This window comes from Protopterus annectens, chromosome 11.part0 (assembly GCF_019279795.1).
Source record: "Protopterus annectens isolate FY-2018-M chromosome 11.part0, PAN1.0, whole genome shotgun sequence".
Taxonomy (NCBI): Eukaryota; Metazoa; Chordata; order Ceratodontiformes; family Protopteridae; genus Protopterus; species Protopterus annectens.
The window spans coordinates 578012935-578039752 of NC_056745.1; the positions used below are offsets into that span (position 1 = coordinate 578012935).

General features: G+C 35.8%; 1 protein-coding gene across 1 annotated transcript in view; it reads right to left on the reverse strand.

Moving 5' to 3' along the window:
• The window catches only part of TSPAN8 (tetraspanin 8), a 513016-nt gene that overhangs the window by 412967 nt on the left and 73231 nt on the right, over nt 1-26818 (reverse strand). The window contains exon 2 of the mRNA XM_044087126.1: nt 15858-15920. Coding sequence (XP_043943061.1) covers nt 15858-15920 — 63 coding nt within the window. The remainder of the gene's footprint in view (nt 1-15857; nt 15921-26818) is intronic.

Genomic DNA, 26818 nt, shown 5'->3' on the forward strand with positions numbered 1-26818 from the left:
CCTTAGTAATATTGTTGAATCAATATTATTCCAGTCTATTTCTGGTAAATGTAAGTCCCCAGCCACTATTATTCTCCACTCCTGTGTTTCATACAAGAAATGTATGAATTAATTTAGGTCATCAGCATTTACCTTTGGTGGTCTATACACTCCAACAATTGTTATATGTTCCAGGGTTGTCTTTATTGATACAGTTAAACAATCTATAGTATTGGTGTTATGACTGAATATGTAATAATCACAGGTCGCATAGGTATCTTTAATCCTTATCATAACACTTCCATCTGATTTTTTTAGAATGTCTATTATAGTAAAAACATTTTTACCCCGACGGTACTGGCTTCCAATTATTGTTCTTTAACCACATTTCACAGGCAATATCACCATCAATCTTGTGGGAACATAGCAAATTTTCCAAGAAGAAACTTTATTATTAATGCTCCCAGCATTAACAACCTTCAGAGATGCATCAAATTTTGTTATCTGTGAGCTGTTGTATTTTTGAATTGACAAAAATACTTCCTTGTATTTGTCAAATATTGCAATCTATCTGATGCAAAAAATGTCTTCTCTGGTCTTGACAAGTGCACGTCATCCTGTCCTGAAGACTTGTATGCCCAAAATGAGGATCAGCTGCTCTACACATTTCAACTTTTTTTTTAAGTCTAGATATTTTTTTTCGTCTAGATACTTACACAAAAAATCTTTTCATTCATTGTGACCTGCCTCTCCTTTCCATATGTGATTTGTGAAAAATTTGTTCTAACGCCTCTACAAGCTATGCTATCTAAGAGGACTGTAAGTTCCTTAGTAACAGTCAGAGAGTCCTTGCTGATGGTATCATTTGTACCAACATGAATAAAAACAGATCCATACTTCCCTACATTAACAAATTCTAAGGCTTGTCTCACATCCTCTGTTTTTGCTCCTAGCAAGGAAAACACTATTCAGTGTTCATTAACTTTTCTGAAGATGTCAGTATCAGTTCCTCTAGGGTTCCTGTTATTTAATCAACCATCCTAAATGTTGAGTCTAGAAAGATTGAACAGGGAAGTTTGAAAAATAGAAATGTCAAAGCCTCGGAAATTCAAATTCTTTCCTAGGGAAATAATTTGGTTGGCTGTTTCCACGGCTTCGGCATTTTCTGTACTGTGGTGCAAATGTTTCGGATTGGGTTAAGGTAAGTGTGTAAGTGTGATGGATGTTGGGGTTAGGGTGCAGGCAAGGTTAGTGTGCAAAAGTGACGGACATTAGGGTTAGGGTGTGGGTAAGGTAAGTGTGCGATAGTGACGGACTTTAGGGTTAAAGAGCGAGTAAGGTAATTGTGTGATAGTGACGGACTTTAGGGTTAGGGCACGGGTAAGGTAAATGAGTGATAGTGATGGACTTTAGGGTTAGGTCGCGGGTAAGGTAAGTGTGTGATAGTGACGGGCTTTAGGGTTAGGGCTTGGGTTAAGGTTAGTGCATAGATAGTTGTGTATGTAAGGTGTAGTGTAGGTTTATTAGGTGTTTGGTGTGCTTGTTTTGTGTGTGTGTTTTTTGGAACAGTGAATTTTTTCCCTGGGAAAAAATTTGCTGTTCTGGAGTTTTGTTGTCATATTTTGAACTTCCAAATTCGAACATATGGTGTTCGAAATTTTAGAAGTTTGATTATATGACATAGACCCGTTCCTCTAATAACTGAATCTCCAATTACAAGAATATGTTTCCTGACCAGATTTGAATAATCTTCAATTTCTAATTCAGTAATATCTGCTCTAACAGCTGTTACAAAGGAATGACCTTCATCATCATTAGTTTTGCTAATCCCACTATTTTCATTGCTAGAATACAATTCTCACTCAGCTGGCTTTGCACACCTACATCTTGAGACATATTGTCGGCATCTGTCATTTCTCATATTTTGCTCTTACAGTAATGTTCAATCCCTCCATGTTCAGTTTTCTTCCTTTTCACCTGCTCTTTGCCTCTTTCTTGTACCTTCTGTTTTGGAAGGATGATGTCTTTTGTGATGCCAGCAATCAAGGAGCCTCAATCCTCACCACTAACACCAGAGAGGTCATCTCATATATGAGGAAAGGATAGCAAATATACACAGTAAAATACAATTTCCCTTAAGTGCACACAGAGATCACAGTCAGTCGGGGGCTGATTGCTCCCTTGCTCCTCTTCCACAGGAAGTCTGGCATCCTCTGACTGTGGTGCCTCACTGTTAACCTGGGTAGTACCACTCACTTCTACCTTTGCAGTTACTCTGTCCAAGGGAACATCAGTACCCACAAGAAGCTGTGGCTCACATTCAGTCTCACTGCCACCGAGTAGCTCCCTCACTGTAGTAACCACCTCAGCAGTCCTGGCTGCAAGTATGCAGTCTGTCTGGGTCTCCCCCAGGCTACCAGACCCACATGCTTGTCTCCTAGCCTCACTGCGTGCATAAGTACATAGTACTGCTTTCATCCAAATCCTTCCCTATCAGGACATTTGCAGGATGGTAGTTCCATACCCCTGTTGTCTCAAGACAACCTACTATTGGCATTTTGTCTTTCTCACTTACTGGCTCTCTCACCTTTGGTTCCCCACCTTGTCTCTGTGGACATCTGTATGCCACATGGCCCCACTGGTTGCATTCAAAACATTTAACCCTAGCTCCTGGACATGTACTTGGACTAGTGGCTTCCCCTGCTACTGGCAGATTTTGTTGGGGCAGTCTGTGCTGCCCACCATGGGTTCTTTTAGACTCATAAGCAGTACTGGGGGTCCACTTCCTGTGCAGGGCTGTCCTGCTTGCTAGGTATAGGTCTCCCTTCTTCCCCAACTCATCTGAAGTAGCACATTGTCTATCAGCTAACCAGATCCTCATGTCCTCAGACAAAGTGCTAAGGGCTTGTTCCCTCACCAAAAGGTCTGCCAGCCATTCAAAAGTGGTGACCTGACATCCACTCACCCACCTATGAAAATAAGTGTTCAGTTTAGCAAGATATTCACACAAACTTTCATTTGCCTTGTGTCTATGCTCACAAAACATTTTCCTATACATTTCAGGTGTTAGCTTAAAACATTCTAAAAGACATTTTTTACAGCAGTATAATCAAAACATGCAATGTCACACATTTTAGCCAATGCATTTAAAGCTTTACCATGGAGTAAGGGGGTCAGGAACCGTACCCAGTACCTTTGGTCAACAGTATACTGTTTGCATACCCTCTCAAACATATGAATGAAACGATCAAAATTATCCCCCTCTTTAAATTGTGGAAGAAATTTACTGACCTGTTGTGCTTCTGGGGTCCAGTTACTCCCTTCCTCATTACCTCCATGAAGAGTCAGCATTTCACTCTCATGCCACCTCTGATGCTCCTTTTCTTAGGCTTCTATTTCCAAATGCCTGGCCTCCAACTGAAGTCTCTTTAGCTCCAGCTGGATTTTTAAGTCCACTGCAGAAAGGTTGAGCTGTCCATTCCCCGAGGGTATTGAATCTCCACTGCCAGTCTGATTGCCCTTCACAGAAAGGTTGAGCTGTCCATTCTCTGAGGATATTGTATCTCCACTGCCAGTCTGATTGTCCTCCTGGATGCTGTTTTCTGATGCAGCTGTAACCAAGGCAGCAATCAGGTCTGCCTTAGTCAGGTTTCCATGCACCAGTCCCCTAGCCTGGCACATCTCCACCAGCTGGCTCATTGTCAGCTTTCCATACTCCTTGGCTGACATACTGCCTGCTCACCCTGACTAACTAAGCTAACAAAAGAAATAAAACAATTGTGATCTGAACTCTGAGTGTTCACTGCATGGCTTTTTTAGAGTACAAAACACCTTCAGAGATCACTGCACATAAGCTACAGGATTAACTCTACCCACACCATTACAAGCCAATTAGTATTTGCCAACTAATTAATATGTGATGTGGATATCCACTGCCACCACAAATGTGAAGTGGATCCCATCACTGCAAACCACATGTGATGCCCACACTCTGGCCCAGCAATCAATAAGATTCAATCCTCACCATTGACACCAGAGAGGGCATCTCATAAAAGAGGAAAGGATAACAAATGTACACAGTAAAGTACAGTTTCCCTTAAGTGCACACAGAGATCACAGTCAGTTTGTGGATGGTTGCTCCCTTGCTCCCCAGGTCCCCAATAAGACTCCCACTGGCACAGCTATAGGGTCCAGATCTAAGCCTATCTGGCAAGCTAACCTCCAGTACCATCTCTGTTCAACCAGTGCTTCATGTCCCTGCCCAAGTAGCTGACACACACACACACACACACACACACACACACACACACACACACACACACACACACACTTTGAGATAAGTATTTATACAGACACTCATGGGAAAGGCTGACACAGATTCTCCAGCTGTGCCCCTTTACCCAGACTATATGGTAGTAATTACTGCCACCACCAGCTAATAATTATCAGCTACCCAAAGGCCCTTAAAAGGGTGTCCAATTATTACTGTGCAATATTATTATCCAATAGTAGTGTAACTTAAGCAATCTTAAGGCTTTGGAAGGGCTTATTACAGGATCACTTATAAGCATGCAATGTACTCTAAAGCTTAATTATCTCTACATAAACCAGCCACAGTTAAGAGGTTTTAAAATATTTAATAATAAATACTAAAAACACAAGACAATGCTGCTACACCACAGTGTTATTCAATAGTTCAGAGATCACACAGAAACTTAAAATAATTCAGTAGTACAGTTCTGACATAACAGAAAATCACTTTCTTCTAATTTACTAGCTATTACTACAAGAAAGCATACTTCTAAAATAACTTACTTAAGACAACAGGCAGTGCTGAGGTTAGGTATCAAGACCAAACTGCTTCTAGTCTCTCTCTGAACAATAGTTTTAAAATCACTAAAAACATCTCTGTCAGGCCCTCCCAGATTACATCATTTTGACACTTAGGTTTTTCCAGTATACACATTACATCATTGTGACACTTAGTCTGGAGTTCTCAGGCCAACAGGCTACATTATTTAACAATCTACCACATGCGCAGGAAACTACAACAATAAAATACATTTCACATGTACACTGTAGTAATTACTCTTTAAGTTAAAACAATACACATAATGTGTTCAGCTAGCCTTAAAACAATAGGTAGGATGCTTACTCCAGACTCATTGCCTCTAAATTCTAGCTTCAAAGGAATAGACATAAAGTAATTTTAATTTCAAAGGACCAATAAGAAATGCTTGGCTTAGTTTTCCTTACAGTAGATGGCAATGTTGCTACAATCTTGAGGTTCACATTTTACAGTGTTTTCTTTCATTTAAGAAACAACCCTGTATTTTACATTTATATTTATAAATGCCAGAATTATGTATCAAATTATATCTGGCTAGGCTGGCAGCCTTCAACCATCTTCTACCAGTCTTCACACCTTTTTCTGCAGATTGAAGATTTTCTGGTAAAAAAAATGTTATAATTTCCTGTAATCTGCGTATTACATAACAAAGCATTATCCTTTTACTATGTAGTCTCTTTGCTTTACAGACATTTATCAGTTTCATTTTCTTCCTTGCTGTTTGTTCTCAACATTTTCCTTTCTTTCTTTCTTTTATTTCCTTCTAAATGCTCTGACTCCTCAGATTGTTGAATAATTGTATCCAGAATTCTAAATTTGTCAGTGGCATTATCTTGTTTTATAAGGGTTGAGTGATTTTTATAGAAAATAGATACATCCTTTCCTAAATGTGTTCTATTTGCTCTTTGCCTAACATTATTTATCTCACCAGTCTAGTCATTAATATATGTAACAGAAGTTCGCCAAGATGTGGAAATTGCACAAGTGCAATTGTCATCAGTATGTCTAGATTTACTACTAATAATGGTAAGCAAATCATCCAACTTTTGATACGTGGAACACAGATTACCAGTGTTATCAGACATTACTTACATAGCATTTATTGTAGTTTACAAGTTATTTGTGCTTTAGAAAATCATTAATGGCATACTCATTTAAGAAATTCATATTCAGCTAGAAATGAATAAAAAATCCTAAAAGGAAAGAATAATCAAAATCACTTACTACAGAATTCAAAGAAAACTTAAATCAATGTCTCTGAGAAAAATCACGCAAATATACAACAAAATATTAAATTAAGTACAGTAAAGTTGTTGCTCTAACCATACAAGTTGTGAAAGTCACACAAAAGTTGGAATTCCTTTACTTCGTGTACAAATATGTGCATAGCTTTTGCTCACAACTGCTCACAGTCGCACCTCTGTTTAACAGTAAAGATCAATAAATCACAAACCAAGACAATATTATTTAGATAAACTCTAGATTATCTTCTCTACAGTCTGTTTGAATTTATTGCAAACTAGGTCCCATGGGATGTCTGGAGTTTGTCTAAAACCTTTCCTGTTCTAGCAGCTAACAGTGAAAATTAAAGGTAAATCAACAAAAGAATTCAAAATAATTTCTTGTTGACAAGCTATCCTTTCCTCCCTACAAACAGTGCAAAACAGTAGTGTGAAATAAAATATAAATTCAAATACAAAAACTTCTCTTACCAAGCTACTGCACAGTCAATAACAAACCAATACAGGATTATTTAGATTAGCTCAGGAATGTATGTTCTGTAGTCTGTGTGATTTTATAGCTGACTAGATCCCTTGGGATGGCTAGAGTTTGCCTGTTAAAACTTATTCATTTCTAATAATAAACAGTAAAAATTAAAGGTAAAACAACAACATATAAATCAAAGTAAATCTTCTTGTCTGTCTATTCCTTCCTATAAACAATAAAAACAGTGGTAAGAAATGAAATATAAAGTCAATAAAACTTGTCTTACCAGACAACTGCACAGTCACTCACAAACCAAGATGGGATTGTTTAGATAAGCTCAGGAGTATCCTCTCTGTGGTCTGTGTGAATTTACAGAGGAGTAGCCCCACTGGGATGACTACAATTTGTCTGTCTAAAACCTATCCTTTTCTAACAGCTAGCAGTTAAAATTAAAGATAAAACAACCAAATACAGATCAAAGTAAATCTTCTTGTATACAAGCTATCCCTTCCTCTCTACAAACAGAGAAAAACAGTGATAAAAAATAAAATATAATTTCAAATAAAAACTTCTCTTACCAAGCTACCACATAGCCAATCACAAACCAAATGCAGGATTGTTTAGATAAGCTCTTTTATCTTATGTTTACAAATAAGTTTACACTTTTAGGAATTCAAGTATTTATGAAGCTGCTATAGAAAATGTTTTAACTCTGAAGAGGTCATATCCCATAATTACTAGACTAAACACGGATATATCCTTTGAGGAAATACATAGTACAGTTTTAGGTCTTAAAAGTGGCAAAGTTCCAGGACTGTATGGTTTTCCTGTTTCTTTTTGCAAGGCATTTAACTGTTAAAAATATATAAATGTATAAAATCAAATGGTGATAGTGATAAATAAATAAATATTTGAATCTGTGAAAAAAAAAGTTTTATTCACAGAACTAACCCAGATAACGTTCCTGTCAAGAATAATTATTCTATTTCTCAAGTACATCTTGAGATCAAAATATATTGTGTTATCTTAGCTAAAAGCTTTTGATTAGTAGCTAAACCATTGACATGAAAGTGGGTGTCAAAGTGAAAATTGAATTTATGCCTCCACAAAGAAATTAAAATATTAAACACTTTGGCATAACAATTGCTCATAATATTGAAAAGGAGTTTTATTCATATTTAATAAATAAAAAGGATGTAAAATATAATATGAATAAAAAAGAATGGGAAAGTCTTAAAGGACTAAGCCAAAACAGGGAATTAATATTCAAGCCAGCTGACAAAGGTGGTAATTTGGTTACCTTAAACTATGTACAGTATTTAAAAATGTGTTATTCACATTTAAATAATGAACACATTTATAAAAAAGTGGAAATAGAGGAATAAAGGCAGGTAGAAAATGAATACAGTGATTTAATAAATAAAGGACATAGACTTTATTATTTTACATATAAAGATGTACAGCATCTTCATCTATGCTGTTTTTACATAGTCTATTTTATATATCATTTTGTATGCTGCAGTTGTACGGCGGTAGCTTTGTTACCTCACAGCAAGAGGTTCTCCCATTCGATTCTCATCTGGGCTTGTGAGTGCCTTCTGTGTAGTGTCTGCAGTTCCTCCCTGCAGTTGGGCAGCATTCAAAAGATATGCGTGCGTAAATGGGCATGCCTTCGTTGAAGGTTGGGCATTGAGCTGGCACCTCTGCGTTTCATAAAAATCTACTGTCAATCATTAGTGGACCAGAGTTCCGCTGTGGCGACCCCTTACCGGGAAAAGCCGAAAGACAAACAACAACATTTTCTATATCATTTTCTCTATAGTAGTCCATTAATTACAATTTTCGACAAAGGTTAATTTATTGCTAGAGAATTCTGCCAAAGTGAAATCTAAACCAATGCACAGAAGATTAATAACAGATTATATGGAAGGAAAATGATCACTATGTAAAACTAATTCTATGATGGATTCAGTGGAAAGAGAAATTTTTGAATGCCAAAAAAATAAAAAAAATCTTTAACATGAGGATTTAGGCTTACAAAGTCAGGCTAATATATTTCCATAAAAACAAAATACTTGATTAAGGTAAGAGACAAAACATCTACGAAATGGATGAGAGGTTGAACTATAACTTTGAAAACTGAAACAAACAAATTGGACAAACAAATTAAGCACAGTATGAGACAAGATCAAGACAAAAATCGAAAAAAATTATATAAAGATATTCAGCATAATAGGAAACTGTTTTATACTTACATAAGATGTGGAAGGAGTAAAGAAATTCAAATTGATAAACTTTGTGTAGATTCTAAAATTTATTCTCAGACACAACAGATTGTAGATATACTTACAAAATCTTGTGCAAAATAGCTTGGTTCCACAAAGGAGGTGATAAGGTGTCCTAGTGACATCCTGGCAACCTCAAATACAGAAATCAAATTAGATTATATTGAAAAAAACAATGTAAACTGAATCCAAATAAAGCACACGGAGGAGACAGAATTAGTAATAATGAGCTGAGAGCACTTTAGCAAGAAGTTACAGCACCATTATATATATTATTTACTAGGTCATACAAATATGGGAAGCTTCCTCAAGATTGGCAACATGCACTTATTAAACCTGTCTTTAAGCGAAAGGTAGGTAGGACAAACCCAGAGTTATACATACTCTTAAGTCTGCTTTCATGTTCTGGAAAAATGATGAGAGTGTAATATTGGATAACTTATTGTCAGAAATGGAAAGGTTGGGACTTGAAACCATATAGTAGCATGCCTATGCTGGAAATAGATCTATCGCCACCTGTAACATGATGTTCTATAATGATATAATAATAATAATAGCTATGAATGAAAAATTGTGAGTGAATTTAATTTATATAGATTAACTACAGCATTTTGGCAGGGTCATACACAAAACACTGATCAATAAATTAGAACTACTAGGTATTGATGTACTCTTGATAGAATGGATAGCTGCACGCCTTGCGAATAGGACATGGCAAGTGTCATACAACAATTGGACAGATGAAATTTGTGGTTATAATCAGGGTGTTTCACAGGGTCTGTTCTAGACCCTTTCAGATCTAACTTTTTCACTTGAGGTATTCTACAGTCAGTATGCAGATGAACTGAAATTAAGTAATCTGAATCCATCAATCATGAATCTAAATTGACCGTTTGGGCACAGGGCTATAATATGCTGATAGATACATCAAAGACTAAGCATATGAGATTTGGGGGACATAAATTGAAAGATGAATATTTAATACAGCTCACAATGACTGCATCTAGAGAGAGAAGAGGAATGAAGGTCAGCAGAAATAAGACAGAATATATGTGTGTGAATGAGAGGGAGGATAGATGAATGGTGAGGATGCAAGGAGTAGAGGTGGTAAAGGTGGATGAGTTTAAATACTTGGGATCAATAGCTCAGAGTAATGGTGAGTGTGGAAGAGAGGTGAAGAAGAGAGTACAGGCAGGATGGAGTAGGTGGAGAAGAGTGTCAGGGGTGATTTGTGACAGACGCGTACCAGTAAGAGTGAAAGGGAAGGTCTACAAGAGGGTAGTGAGACCAGCTATGTTATATGGGTTGGAGACAGTGGCATTGACAAAAAGACAGGAGTTTGAGCTGGATGTGGCAGAGTTAAAGATGTTAAGATTTACACTGGGTGTGACGAGGGTGGACAGGATTAGGAATAAGTATATTAGAGGGTCGGGCATCTTCTAACATGGCATCATCATTATGCAGCCTCATCACCCTTAATAACTGACCCTTCACTACATTTCTGGGTATGTGACGAGGGTGCACACTTGTTTTATGTAAGATAGTATTTTTCTTACATTTCTTTTTAAAAATGGATATTGTCAACTCCCCTAGAGCTTTTCTAGTCAATTTGACATCTAAAACCTCTATACACTCTCTAGAAGCTGTGTATTTAAACCGCAAAAATGTTGTGGTCGAATGTAAATAATCAATAAATTCATATATCAAACCAAGATCCCTTCCATAAAATAAAAACATCATCCACAAAACGTTTGTACCACACTATGAGTTCTACAAAACCATTATTCCACTTGATGCAGTCATATTCCCATTGTGGCAGTACCAGGTTGGTGTAGCTATTGGCACATGCTGCCCCCATAGCTATGCCAACCTTCTGTAGATAAAACATGTCGTTAAACAAAAAAAACATTATTTTCTAACACTAACTCTAAAAGTGTTCAAATCAATTCTACCTTCTCATAATTATGTCTCATTAGTAGCTACCTGATTTTCTCCACTCCCCATAGATTGGGAATCACTGTAAAAAGGGATGTTACATCAAGGGTCATGAAAAACAAATCTTCCTCTTCACTAACATTGCTCATAACCAAATGCAACTCTCTTAAAAAATCTTTTGTGTCTTTCAACACTGTTTCTTCCATATCTACAATGAGACACAAATTTTCTCAATAAAAATTCTACACCTACAGGCAATCAGTGTTTCAATGTTCTGCTGGCATTCTGGATCTAGGATGAAACTGCAGACCTAGCAAATGCCATAGAGACACAAGTAGGAAATATGGGCTCCATGCAGAAGACTCACATCTAGGAACAGAAGTACAGAATGAAGTGATGAAGGATAACAAAGTTAGACAATGTACCACTCTGTTGTCTTTGCTGAGGTAATCTACTCTTGATATATTTATAAATATTTAAAATAGTTAAAGACTGCACTCACCCTACCCATGGTCTGTTCTTGTGTTTGTCTTCAGGCAGGAGATACCATAGCTTACATTGGGTTCCATATTAGAACCGCGAAGGTCCACTTACGCGAATATGGAAACGTCGACACATATTCAGCGAACTGCAAAAACACCAATTGTCCTGAAGCACGAAATTCAAAATGTTGAATCGTCATAGTTGGCCCTTCTGTGGTATAGCTCCTTAAGGTAAGTGTGCGATAGTTACAGACCTTAGGGTTAAGGTGTGGGTTAAGGTAAGTGCATAGATAGTAATGTATGCAAGGTTTAGTGTAAGGTTAGAAGTAGGGGTTTGTTAAGTGTATGTATGTATGTGGATTATTTATTTTGTTTGGGTATAGCTCCTTAAGGTAAGTGTGCGATAGTTATGGACCGTAATGTTAGGTTGCGGGTTAAGGTAAGTGCATAAATGGTAGTATATGCAAGGTTTACTTTAGGGTTAGAAGTAGGGTTTTATTTAGTGTATGCATGTGGTTTATCTATTTTGTTTGGGTAGGTAGTATGTAGAGGGCAGTAGGGTTGGCCTAGTATGACGATTCGAGATTTTGAATTTCACAGTTTAGGATGTTTGGTGTTTTCGCGGTTCACGCAATATGTGTCGCTGTTTTCGTATTTGCTGAAAAGGACTTTTGTGCTTATAATATAGACCTGCGTACGTTGCAAACCCACCACATTTAAAAGAAGCTTTTTTCCACAAGCCATCACTTCTGAACTCCAGTAATAACATACACTATGCCAGTCATGGAGGTCTGGAGTTACAATGCTGAAGTAATTCACAGACATATGCAATAACTCTATGAAAGTACAATCTTATACCTTATGTGCAATATTAATGATGCCAAGTTAATATTCTGTGTAATATGCCAAGTTATCATTCCGTGCAATTTGAAATTTGTCTGATTCTGATCTGTGCAGTATATTATCTGTGCAATATTTTGGGTACTGATGAAGACATAAGTGGAATAGTCTTGGTGCATGTCATTATACTTGTTACTGCACTGCATAAATGTTGTATTAGCATTACTATGTGTGCTATTGTTGTATGAATGTTATTAGTATATGTTGCATGCACATTGAGTTTGAAGTAGTGCAATTCCATTCAGTTGTAGTGTTGTGCAGTCTGAATGACAATAAAGTTCACTTTGAGATTGATATTGACTAAAGGTTTAAAATACAATCTCAGCTAATATGACTGAGAATCAGATTTTTTTTTAATCTGCATTTTATATAATTAAGGACCCATCATTAGAAGAAAGCATCAACAAAAGGCAAGGTATGGTAAAGCATTCAATAATTAAATATCTGCCCCATTTTATAATGCAGTGCATCAGCATCATGTCTGTATTATGCTCAAGGCATTGCTATCAACTAATTATGAAGCATTTGCTAATATAAAACATATGTTCAGCAGTATTACATGGATATTTTGCTTTTTTGCTTAATAGTTTGAAAGCAGTCATATTTTATAGAAGGCAACCCTCTCCTCCTGTAAAAAATGCTATCATTTAACATTGGCATTAGGATATTAGGTGCATCTGCCAATTGCAAATCATTGTGTTCATGACATTTGTTTTATATTTACATTCCTTTCTTCAGTGCCAATTGTTTTTCTTAATTTATGCCTCAAAGAATATTTTCCTTACCATAATGGGGAACTTGTTATCAATAGATTTGTTTAAATGTTTTTTTTTCCTCTTTCTTGCAGGCATACAGCAACAATGTAATCCTTTTTATTTAATTGGACTCTCTTGGGTTACATATTTTCATTAGTAACATTTGATTTGACTTTTAGATATCAGAACATTTTTTCAGTTTTCTGTTCTTAAATGATACTTTATTTAATGTCACGCCAGTTAATCTCAAAATCAAATATTGCATTATTTTATTATATGCAGCATTTCTTCATTTTGTATACTGCACAGTGTCATGCCACATGCACAAACAGTCCTCAGGTTTAGCTGTATGTAGCATTTAAGATTTAATACTTTTGTTCTGAAGCATTTTTACAAGTGAGCATTATTGTTTGTTTTCCTTTGCCATTTTAAAACTTATTATTCTACATGAAATGCTAAAGAGAACTAATAAACAGGAATGGATAAGAAGGAATAGGTGATTCATGCACTTTCTGAATTGTGTTGCTCCCCCCTGCATTGTGGCCCAACCACAGGAATCCATGCGGTCTATTCTTGCCTCCTTGCATACTACACAGTGTAGCACTGTATTACATGCATAGTAGTCTGAACAGTGTCAGACTTCCCATCTAGCTCACTGCACAGTGTGGCACTGTGCCAATATGTTCACTGTAGGCCAGACAAAGTCATGCTTCCCACCTTGCACACTGCATGGTGCAGCACTGTACCAATATGTTCAGTCTATGCTGCACAATGTCATGCTTCCCACCTTGCACACTGAGCAGTATTTCACTGTACCAATATGTTCACTGTAGGATGCACAATGTTATGCTTCCCACCTTGCACACTGCACAGTGTAGCACTGTACAAATATGTGCACTGCAGGGTGCACAATGTCGTACTTCCAACTTTGTAGACTACACAGTGTAGCACTGCACCATTACATTCACCGTAGGCTGCACAATGTCATACTTACTATCTTGCACACTGCACAATGTGGCACTGTACCAATATGTTCACTGTAGGCTGCACAATGCCATACTTACCACATTGCACATAGCACAGTGTAGTACTGTACCAATATGTTCACTGAAGCTGTATAATGTTGTACTTCCCACCTTGCACACTGCACCAGTATGTTCACAATAAGCTGCACAATGTTAGACTTCCCACAGCACCTTGTGTTGTATTTAAGCAAAGGACATAGAGTGCTGCTTTAAATCCCAAGTAAATGTACATAGTGTAAAACACCTCCCAAGGTACCTGGTGTGTCAGTATGAAGTGGAATGTACTGGGCAGCTGTTGTGCAGCTATTGTACTCTCTGCAGAGTGTCTAGTGCATCACATATTGATAGATCCTGGTCTGTGTTGTATAACCCCTTGGTGCCTACATGTTCTTTGTATAAAGAGAGGACAGTAGTCCTTTATACCCTAAGTATGTTGCAAACTGCCCTGCCAAAAAGTAACCTGTTGTTTATATGCAGGATGCACAGTGCTGTTACATGGTACAGCCTGGTCCTTTCCATGTTCCCCTCTCACTGTATATTGTCATTCATTTATATAGTACAGCACATAATACTCTACCAGGCATTCCACACCTTCTCTATACCTTGATTTCCATTATTACATCCTGAGGGGCTCAGCACGTTATTAAAGCTAACAGCTCATAGTGGTTTTCTTATACGTGTAGTTTAGTGAGCACCAGCAGACACATATAACCCTGTTTCCAAATAATGCATCTGTCAGAATATTACCCAAGTTGTCGTTTATGTTAAGGATTTTGCACTAAAAATATTGCATTTGAACTGTGAGGACTGATCTTATATTTTAGGAAGATAAGTCGATGAAGAAATAATAAAAAAATAAGTTGAAGAACTATTAATTTGCTAAGAAATAAAATAAAATAAAAAAATTCATGGAAAACCATTGGCCTACTGAAAATGAAAATAAAGTGAAAATTCACAACCATCATTAAAAAATGGATTTATTTAAACAAATATATAGGAATTCCAAGCTTTTGTCATACACAGAGTTTATCAAACTTAAATTGCAAAAGAGCCATATATGTGTAATTGCGAAAGGTGAATGATGTATGCACACTATCTTCTTCTTCTTTCGGCTTTTCCCGGTTAGGGGTCTTCACAGCAGATCACCTGTCTTCTCATGATTGGCAGTGGAGTTTTACGGTGTCGAGTTGCCAGCCTGGCGCCCAACCTTCCACTGAAGGAACATACATGCACACACTCACACCTAGGGCCAATTTGGAGTGTCCAATCCACCTACAGCATGTCTTTGGGATGTGGGAGGAAACCGGAGCACCAGGAGGAAACCCATGTGACCACAGGGAGGACATGCAGACTCCGCACAGAAGGCACCCCAGCATCGAACCGGAGAACCTCTTGCTGTGAGGCAACAATGCTAACCACTGCACCACCGTGGCCACCCATGTATGCACACTATAATGCAAATAATATTTATAACAAAAATAAAATTCAATATATAACTAGAAAAATCTAAAGGAATCTTGAAAAAAAAAAGGACAGGAAAAACAGGCCCTGGAATTCAGCAAGGTTATAATTTTTCTTTGGTCTGTGAGGGAGAATGACTGAGACCTTGATCCTGTATCTTAGGAGAGTTTTTGAAAAAAGGTGAAAAAGGAACACATTTTTTCTCCTGTGAAGAGGTAGTAGAAATGGGGGATTTATAGCATCAGTGCAGTGGAATGTCAATAGAAAGATGGAGACTGACCACATAGGGAGGGGTCAGTTGCACATTAACTGAGTTATGTAAGTCCTTTATCTGGTTTCTTTTGTATGGTCTTTCATTTTTAGTGAACTTTAATAACATATTCACCCACTTCTCATCTATACTGTATTTTTTAATGAAATGAATCACTTGATTACCACTGGCTTTTACTTCAAAACGTATGTTTGACATTAATTCTTACCGCTGTCGGATCACTACCCACTCGGATCCATATTGAAACTCCAAGGATGATACAGCCACAGATCTGAAAAAAATAATGACACTCTTGTTTTACTGATGTTAAGGAGACATGAAATATAAAAACACTCTATTCAAAGCTTTAATTCTTATTTCAAAACTTCCAAATGTTGGGCTGTATTTTACCAGATTTTTTCTCAATATTACCATAAAACTTAGACTCCAAGATTGGATTAGATGCATTGTCAGGAAGTCCACTGAGTAATTCACTTTAGCAGCATTACCCAACAGGCATACAAAAAAAAAAATACTAACTCCTAACGTGACGGCAAAAATGCCCATTTCAGACATTAGGACATAAATATAAGTGAGGTAAAAATATTCTTATTTCTACAGAAGACAGCACTGTCTTGTAGAAAATGGATCTGAAACAGTATCTGAGTAAACATGGAATTATTTTTTTTCCGATTACCTCTTGTCAAGTTTCACTTCTAATTATATTAATATAAAAATATTGGGCAAAACTTTTAGAGTGAAGATGCAAATGTTTTAATGATGGATCTTACCAAACATAAGCTTTTTATGTGTTTTCAACAGGAATGCCAAGAAATTCACCTGTCAAGCTTCATTCTCCAGGTGAATTTCTTAACATACATGCCTCAAACATATAATAAGTGTCTATGATTGGAGGGCAGGTCATAATCTTCTATATAAAATTTAAGTTTTTTCTGATGACGTTTAAAGCCTATTTGTTTGGTTTTCTTTTAGATGACTCTCTTTTCATTCCAAATTATATCGATTCTGTCACAGCCAAAGTTTTTCTCCAAGTCAAGGTGCCCTAAAGATTTTCCTGCCTAAAAGCCTCTATTGATCAGTATGCCTTTGTTATTAATGCCTTAGCCTCTGGGCCTGCATATACTTTGCCTATAATTCTAACCATAGCAGTTCAAAATACTTCAAAAGCATAAACTTTAAACCACAGAAAATAAAATTCACACATTTGTAGATATGGTTAGCCCAACAGATCACAGCTGCACATTTGTTATGAAGGCCAAATGACTTCTCAACTCTTCCAGGTCATCCCACTTAGTCAATTCTCTCACTTTTAAACTGATTAAGGGGAGATCTTGCCCACCCATGACTAACAAACTAATAGTGCATGTATCATTCCGCACTCTATCCAGTAACACAGCCATCAAACTGAACAGGTTCAATTTTTCATTAGCCATCTATGAAAGATATTTCATAAAGGTAGTCCTTATTGAATTGCAAGATTTATCTTTAGTTAAGCAAAACTTAAAGTAGTAACTGATAAATGAAAATAAACATCATTGCTTTAAAGATGTTGTCACTGTATTTTTTTTTTGCATTACAACCTTTTCTGTTTACAGACTACCAAATGCTGTTAAGTATGTGATCTGTTAGCTCAAATGTCACTCATATGGACAGATTGTGGCATTTTTGCATGTATTCATCTTTACCAAAGTTGTGTTTAGATTTATTAACCATATTTGTAGCATTACTGTATTCACTATTCTGGATGTAAACTTTTGTATTTTTTTACTTTTGTACCACATATGTCTTACTTGTATTACTTGTCCTTTAATTCTAATTTTTTAAATTTCTGTATAATCCTTCACTTTTGGAGATTTTCTCCTTGGGCCTCTGCTGAAAAAGGGCTTTTAGCTCAGATGGACTAACCTGGTTAACAAATGTCAAATAAATAAATAAATAATGTTATTCAAGGTAAGTTTGTGGCCCAGGCAGGGGATTAAATGGCCACGATCCATCCCACCAGCCTTGTTAAACATTTTCAAATAAATAAATAAACAAATAAAATGGACAGAGATATTGGACACCAGTCATCATGTGCAACATGCTTGGTTGCCTTGCGGTAATAGCAGTTCATATATTTAGGCATAATTCATCTGTATTTATATACTTCTCCATTTGTTTCTCTGTCTATGACAGCTTTGTGTCAACAACTTATTTTATTCATTCCAAATGTGTCATAAAACTCACATATTTTGCAAGTCATCCAAACAGCCATCTTAGCTCATTTTCCTTCTTAATTTAACTACTGTTTTTGCAGTATACTGCTTGTCAGTTGTCTGATCCTTTGGTTGGAGTTTAACTGCATATTCTGTTCTATGTCATTTATTGTAATATACCTAGATATTTATTGCAATACTCAGTGACAATATTTCATTTATTGATTTATTGATTGGTTGGTTGATTGACTTTAGAGAAAATGATAGATCATCAGTAGGACAGTTAGGGTAGTACTTTTGAGCACTGTAAATCTACAACAACTACAAGTCTGACACAACTCCCTCAATAATCACTGTCCTGTTATTACTAACTGGTCCTTTAAGGGTAAGAAAATCCATCCCCAATCCTTCTAACAATAGCCATTTCAGATAGTTTTGCCAACAGCCTTCTTAGCTACATTGATTGGTCTATTCTCTACACATTTACTGACTTTATTACTGCCCTATACACATTCTATAACATTCTCATCCCCATACAAGATAGATGGATAGAGTAAAATACATTAACTGTAAGTAACTTGGATTTAGACCCAGCTGCAGTACCACCATAGCCATCTAGTCACTCACTCACTGACCATGTATTTTCTAACATGGAACAAGACCAACTTGTTAGTGCCATATTCCATGACCTTATGGTAATGTTGGTAACACCTTCTTACATAACCTAAAAAGAACAGACCTCCCATTTGACACCATCCAATGGTTTCAAAGTTAACTCTCCAAAAGGACCTTCACCCTTTAGGATCTAATAACATTTACATCTCCTGTTCAACCTAAAAGATGTTTTCTCAGAGATCTGTTTTCAGTGCCATCCTCTTTTCTCTCTTCAAACATGGCCCTTCCTGGGTGGGACCTCTTCACAATAACTGCATCTTATAGGCAGAAGATATTGTCCTCACCAAAGCCAACTGCAATCCAAACCTTATAAAACACTAACTTTAGAATGACTTTACTAGTATCTGGAACTGACTTTATAGCATCAGATTTATTGTCAACACTCAAAAGATATATGTCATTTTATTTAGTACACCACAAAAGTTACAATCCACTCAGTTATCCCTATAATCTTACCTCTGATGCACCACTTCCGAGCAACAAAAAACAAAATTACTTATTTTACTAAAACCTCACTTTTCATAAACCTAGTGAAAATCTAATGCATAAAGTATTATCTCAGCTTAAAATTTCAAAAAAAAATCTCTAATTTACTCAGCATCAAAGACAGCAGTACATGGCCATAAACAAATTCCCAAGTAACATATAAACTACATCCAATTAATGGAAACAATAAGGTTAAAAATGCATGCACTGAATCAACTGTATCTCACCTTCTTAAGTAAACTGTAAGCTATTAAAATGTTTATTATTCCCAATATCTTATTTTATTTATAACACATTGTATGTGCTACCTTTTTTTTCCTTTATAAATCAAATTCAAAATGTGAAAAGGGATTACCCCTGGAATAGCAAACAATGTAGAATTAGTAGAAATCCCAAGGCTGGTCTTCCAAATATTTCTGATTAGAATCTGTGGTATTGGATGCCATTTTCTAAGGTTAGGGATAGCCAGAATCATTTCTGGCTAGCATTTGAAATAAAATAGCAGCCTAGGAATAAAGACAACAATAAATCACATCATACAAAGTTCAGAACACTGGGTTTATAGATACCTTGTATGATAAATCTCTCAAAAAATAAAACACAAGAAGGTCCAACTGGGAATTGAAGGTAGAACACAACAGAACATCTGGTGGCAAACTGGGTCGCTGCAAAAAATTTATATGTCAAGGATCTATGGGATATATCTTGAGATTCAGTCTACATTTTACATAAACTATAGATGATACTCACAAACCTATCCATCAGATGGTGGCAGTATTTACAATTAAGGATTTTCATTAAAGAATGTATAAATAAGCTATATCAATGTTTAAGTTGAACTGTGAAATACTGTACAAAATGTTTGTACATTAACCATGTCCGAGTTTACAACAATAAAATTAAAGACCTCAATAGTATCTCATTAGAGGATTTTAACAATTTTATCAGTGATGTAGGGCTAAAGAGGACAGTTATTCTTAAGAAAGATATTGATTGGAAGGTTTGGTAAAATATCTTAAGCTAATACATGACAAGAGATGCCCTCCTCATCAATACTCACTTTTGTTAAACTCATCTATAGGTGGTATTACATCCCACTGTAATTTTATAGTAGGAAAATGTTCAACCGGGAACACAAGCAGAATTAGAAAAGCAGAAATGCAGATTATTTTAATTTTAAATGCACCCATTCAGCTGTTAGGAAATATTGGGAGACTATGATTTATGGTATGGTATGGGAAACCTATAAAGCAATACAAAACTCACGAGAGCACATTTCAACTGTTTGTAGTAAATTCAGCATTAGTTAAATTTGATGTTACTGACTTTTTTTTCTGGATCAGGTGAATAGTATCTACAATTAGTAGCAAAACATTAAAAATGCACAACGATTACATAGAATTTTTTAATTCACATATTCAGTTATAATCTCACATCTTGACTTGGCATGAATATTTGTGTATTTTGTTGCATTCAATGGACAAAACATTAAACAACTTTAGGTGATAATTTATTTACTCTTTGATGGCACATATAAGCAGCTTGAAAATGACCAGATATTACTGTTCTGTAGGGCTTGAATTATTATTCAGACTTACATGAATGAGAAATTCACATTGTTCTTTGTCATGTTATAATATTATATTTCCATTCTGTGTTTAAACAATTATATTAAAAAAAGAAAGATGAGGTGACCACATATGGGTAACTGTTCAAGAGGATGCTAGAAGATACATAACTTGTAGATGAGGGTTCACATTTTATTTTTATCTATGTATTTATTTTGCTTTTGTTTACTGGGAAAGTTCAGCTGGATGGATAACCCTTTCCAGAGGAAGTCTGGGGAGAATAGCCCCAAAAGAAGCATCACGAAAGCTATAGAAGTTACATAGTTACAAAACAACTTACAAGAATGACAAAAAGAAGTAAAAGCAATGAATTAACTTATTTAACAATTTGCATAAATAAATAAAAATATATAAATTACATAAGTATATGTTTTAATAAATACATTGCATTTCAAGAGGTGGAAAAGGAAAAATATAAAATACATAGTGCAAAATATAGATGCAAAGTGAGTTTTTTATTATAAAAAAGGACACTAGCTGGAGAAGGAAGAAGGAAAATGTCAAACATTTGAGTGAGTGATGAACGGTAAGAAAAAAAAACAAAAGTAAAGTTGACCTTGATTGCTGCTGAGACTCAGACAGATAAGGGGAAAACAGAGGAACATGCTAGCAATAGCATAATATTGGAAGTGAAGGAAAAATACTGGGTTTAGCCAGGAGTGAAGCATGAACATAGCCACAAGTGATTTAAATTCTGTTTCAGTTGAAGCTTAAAGGACTTGAGGGTATCGAGTTGTTTCAGTGAGAGGGGAGGGTGTCCCATGCCTTTACAACATGAGCGGAGTCCAAAGAATCACCAGCAAAGTTATATTTACTAGGAAGGAGTAGTTGGTTGTAAACAGAGTGAAGCATTCTGTAGGCTGAGTATGGCTGAAGGATAACCCTAAGTGTTGGGGATTTTACATAATGATATATAAGGTGTGTGTGTGGTGAGCAGTTGTGAGAAAGTCAGGTAATGCAGCAGTCCAGAACTTTTAAGTGTTTCAGAGAAAAGTGTTGATGAGCATTGTAACATTGTTCTAGCATATTAATTTTAGTAGCTTGTAAATTTAAGGTGCATAGACTAGAGCTGGTAACAGGAAGGTTAAGGCAGTGGTTTACCTTCCATTGTCAGTCAAATATGGTTTAATGTGATACAGGGTAACTATTTTTTGTGAGTTTTACTTATGACTTGCTTTAGGTGGAAGTCATATTTTTTGCATTATCAAAAATTACACTTAGGAACTTAATATGGGCTGCAAGCTCAATTTTGTTGTAATCTAAGGATGTAATGTTGAAAGAGTTTTTTCATTAGAGTATTGCTTAGGGATTAAACATTAAGTCTGTTGTATTGGTATGCAACAGTGGATTAGAAATGAAAGACCATGACTCACTGAAGAAAGGCCTTCTTGCATTAGTTCCTGTACTATTGCTAGGTTTTTAGCTGTGCAGATGAGGATAGAGTCATTAGCATTTTGGATCATGGTTGCCTCTTTCTTTGTTTTATGGAGATCGTTAATCAGTATAAACCATAGTAAATATAGACAACAGCCTTATTTTGTATTGAATATTCAAATATAAGGGTATATACTAAGTATAACAAACTTTATTAGTCTGCACAGCATTTGGGTTTTGTTGCCACCTCTGTGGCTCTTTTCAGTCATATCTCTCCATAAATGCATTTGAACTAACCCAAGGCACCTATTCTTGAATTGTACATATTGAACCTTTTCTGAGACACACTCAATAGACATCTTCCCTGATTCTGAGTAGACTTGAGATCTACTAAAACAATGCATAGACTAGCTTGTGTGCCTTGTGCTTAGAGATTGTCCTCCATCAGCAGCAAAGTGGAAGCAAAGAAGAAAGAGGACATGTGAGATTTGTTTTATGAGCAAGTTCAGTCCTTCTTACAAAGAAAAACAGATGTAGAATTAGAACTTTTGGTTGCAGTTATGAAACCCATTTATTGAAAGTAATTAGGAGTCTAGCATAAAGATTAAGATTGAATGTGTTTAAACAGAAGATACCGGAAGTAGAGCATTTGACTATGAAGGCTGAATTACATGGTAGAAGTATTGTTTCAGAAGGTTTCTGAACATATTTGTGATGGTTATCAGGGTACACATGATGTGATGCAATGCAAGGCAGCCCAGTTCTTAGCTAATGCTCCCACTAAATAGTCTTATTGTAGAACATTAGGAAAGGTTGTCCTCACCAACATCCTTAATTGAACATCATATAGAAGTAAATTCACTGAAGAACAGAAAAGTCCAAGGGATATAGGTAGCCTGGAAAATTATTCAGATATATGCAAATTAAATGATGGAAGATTTGTTTTAGGTTTTCAAAGGACGCCATGAAGATCACAGAATGCCTACCGTCATGGCACTATGAGGTGATGTTCCAAACCAAACCTTTGCAAAACATGTCATCCAAATGTTCAGTGTCTAAATATAGTCTATCTGTATGGGTATGTTTATACTGAAAGTACTCCCTTAACTACTTTATTCTGATCAATGTGATTCTGTCAAAGGGGAGACATCCATCTGATAGCAGTAAATGACATTACTCTTAACAGATTATTTGAATAACAAGGAACCATTATACCTCTTGTTTTTTTCTTAGACACTGAAGAAGCATTTGATTTAGTATAGGACTCTCTTTTTGCACTATTGTGGTAATATCAATTCCAGGGATAACTAATCGATGTGCTGCCATGTTTATATCAAGTAGCAGCCAAAAGTTCGAAACTGGCAATCAAATATTGGGGTCACTCCAAAAATGGAAAAAGAATGAATCAGGGGTGGCTACTATCCTTCCCTTTGTTCTGGTCATTGAACCACTTGCCTAAGAAAAGAGATACAGATAAACAGAGTTAAAATTGGAGGGAGGAGCACGCGGTAAAACATTTTTCCCTTAGCAGTCTATGTGCTCATTTTGAGAGGTGTTGATCTTTTTGGTGAAGCTTTGGCATATTTTTGTAGTGAGGATTGCTCTATTTTTTTACATCAGAACACTAATCTGATCTTTCATTTCTTGATATGCATTGTATTATAGTCATGGATATGGAGGAACCAAAAATTTATATTTATTTATTTACTACTGGCAACCAGGTAGGTGGGCTGCATTGAAGACTCCTTTTCAGTCATGACCCCAAACTACAGAAACAAAGTCAAACAACATGGAAAAATCAAAAGCATGCAATACACATGAACAAATGAAAAATCAAGTGTTTTGTAAAGGGTCTTGAAACCGTTGTATGCTTGTTACATGTCCTATAAATGTTACAGAGTTTTATATACAGAGAAACATTGCAGAGATACAGTTAACAGTAAAACCAAATTTGTTTACACTGTTTGTAGTATATACACAACATACATTTTGAATTTCAGCATTTCTGGAAACAAGCAATACAGCATTTATGATAATAAGCAAGGAAATATTGTACTGCTGCTATAATTTAGCTTTTAATTTTGACTGTCTTGTTGGTGGAAGTATGCTATTTGATGGCAAATGTAAGATAAACCATCATCCCTAAAGCATGTTCACTCTGTTTCCTTGCGCAAGTGTTCAAAAACGGCCTTTGTGAATTCAATGAAAGATTCTAGGCCCATAAACTCAGGTGGAAGTCTGCTCCATAATGCCAGGTCTAGTCAGAAAAAGGCACATTTTCCAGTAGCTGTTTTACATGGAGGTCTGCTTAAAATGATAGCTTTAACCTGGATAATTCTTTGGTAGTTAACCTGGTCTTGATTGGGTAGTTTCCATCTCAGAGGTATAAAATAGCTACTGCTTAGTATTTTGTGAATAAGAATATGTAGTAGAAAAGTTGACCTTTTGGTGACTGGAAGCCATTTTAGATATCATATGAGATTACAGTGTTAAGATCAGCTTTTGGCAAAGGATGGCATATAAGCAGATCTTATCTGGCATTATCTGATTTTTAGGGAATTTTGTGATGTGTGAAAGGTAATCAGAGGAAGACCATATTCCATTTTTAGGGAAAAGAACATTTTTTGGCTAGGGAAAGAAGGATGAAGGGGAGAATAAATGAGAAACTCTATAGTACAGAGTTTAAGTTGAAATAGTGCTGCACTGGTTATTTTGTCTACGTGATTTCAAAAATAGAAGGATCAAGTTTAAGCCCTAGATATTTCTATTCAGAAATGAGGGGAATACTGTGGCTGTCATTGTCAGAATTGTTAATAAGAGGTCGGTGAGGATGTTTTTTAGGTATTGTAAATAACACAAGGTTACTTTTTATGGTTAGTTAGAAGGTGATCACAATCAAGATATTGTAGGTCAGATGTAAGATCATTACTAAATATTTAAAAAAGAAAAGACCCAGAATCAATCTTTGTGGGTCTCTGGTGATGAGTACCAATAAATGATAAGAGATTATTAGTGTGGACTAGCAATGTTCTATTCTTTAGGTAACTTTGGATAGTGTTGTGGCCAAAATTAAGATGATTTAGTTTCATCAGAATAATACTGTGGCTAACAGTTTTAGAGGGTCTGGTCATATCAAAAAATATCCCACCACTAACCAGAGCATTATTAATGTTAGAAATAAATTGAGTTAGTTGCACTGAATAAGGTGACAGTGATACCAAAAGCATTTGCAAAACCATCGTTTGCCTAATTTCAATTCATAGATATTAATGTGTTTCGCTGTTAGTTTGTACAAGGTTTTTTTTTCAAATGGTTTTGCACATAGGCGAGAATGAAAATAGGTCTAACGTCCTTGACAGTTTCCGAAGAGGGCATTTGAGACAGAGGAATTAGAATAGGTTTTCTGAATGAAGGTTATATTTGTAGGTTTAGTGTTTCATAATTTTATCTGCTGCACATTTAAGGAGATTTGATGTAGCTATATAACTTTGGAGGAGGATTTTATAAGATTTTTTCGGAGTGCAATGGTTTCTTTTACTAAGATATCTCTAAAATAATTTTGCAGCATATGCAGCTACATTAAATAAAAGTATAAAATAACACTGCTACACTGGCACAACAAAAGTAACATTTAGAAAAGGAAAGCTGCAGCACCAAGAAAATAACTGGAACAGGAGAGAGTATATAAATATATAGGTATAGAAGAAGAGTTAGCAATTAAAATTGAACAAGAGTAAATCTCAGCAAGGAATGCTTCAGAAGATTATAACTGATAATGATAAAAACCTGGACATCTTGGAATAAAGTTCTAACTATAAATCAATGTGCTCTTGCTGTTGTAACTTACAGTTTTGGAATTTTCTTTTCCTGCTATGCATTGTGGCACAGTTTAAGGGTTCATTGCACACTATGGATGTAATATACATAGTAAACACATATTACGCAGTGGGTCATGATCCTGCTTCCATGTATGGTGAAGAGTGAAGACAGATGTCATGCTTCTGTACCTTGTAGTCTGTGCTGCCATGATTTTCTGTCTTACAATGACCTTTGGGATGATTAATTAAATTAATCAATGGACATGAAAACAATAAAATGCTTCATATTTATCAACTGTTATATAAAATATCGCTGTATACCAAAATGATATATTCCTTGCTCTGAAGAAGATATGGTCCTCCTTGAAACTGATTGCATTTATAGGTCTATAGTTGTGGGACTGCATGCATACCTGCTGATCTTATTGGATCCAAAACATAGGAAAAGTTTCAAAACATTAGGAGAAGAAGTGTAAGATGACATCTTTGTTGAGTTTAGCAGAAGCATTTCAGAATAAAGTGGGAATGGAATTCAAACCAGAAGTAAACAAGAACCAGTGGCAAAGAAAATAAGGGACTCAGAAAATCAAGGATATAATTGTTATGGTCATCAGGAAAAGCTGGCTTTATTTGCAGGTGATATTATTTTATACATGACAAAACCAGAAAGGGACATTACAGTGTTGTGGAACATTTTAAGACAGTTTCAAATCTTCTCGGGATACAAAATTAATGAAGCTAAAATAAAGGCAATAGTGGTAAATTATGCACCCACACACAAATTGGTCCAACACTTATATGGGCACATGATAAAATGAAGTATTTAGGAGTATGCATTAGAAATGACTCTGTTGTGGCAGCTAAGGATATGTGGCAAGAGACTAAACAGAAGATAATGTAAAAATTGTGAAAATGGAAGCTTTGTTATATGGATATGGATACTAAGAAACAAGCAATTAAAATGTTTTAGTCCTTTAATCTTATACACAGTCA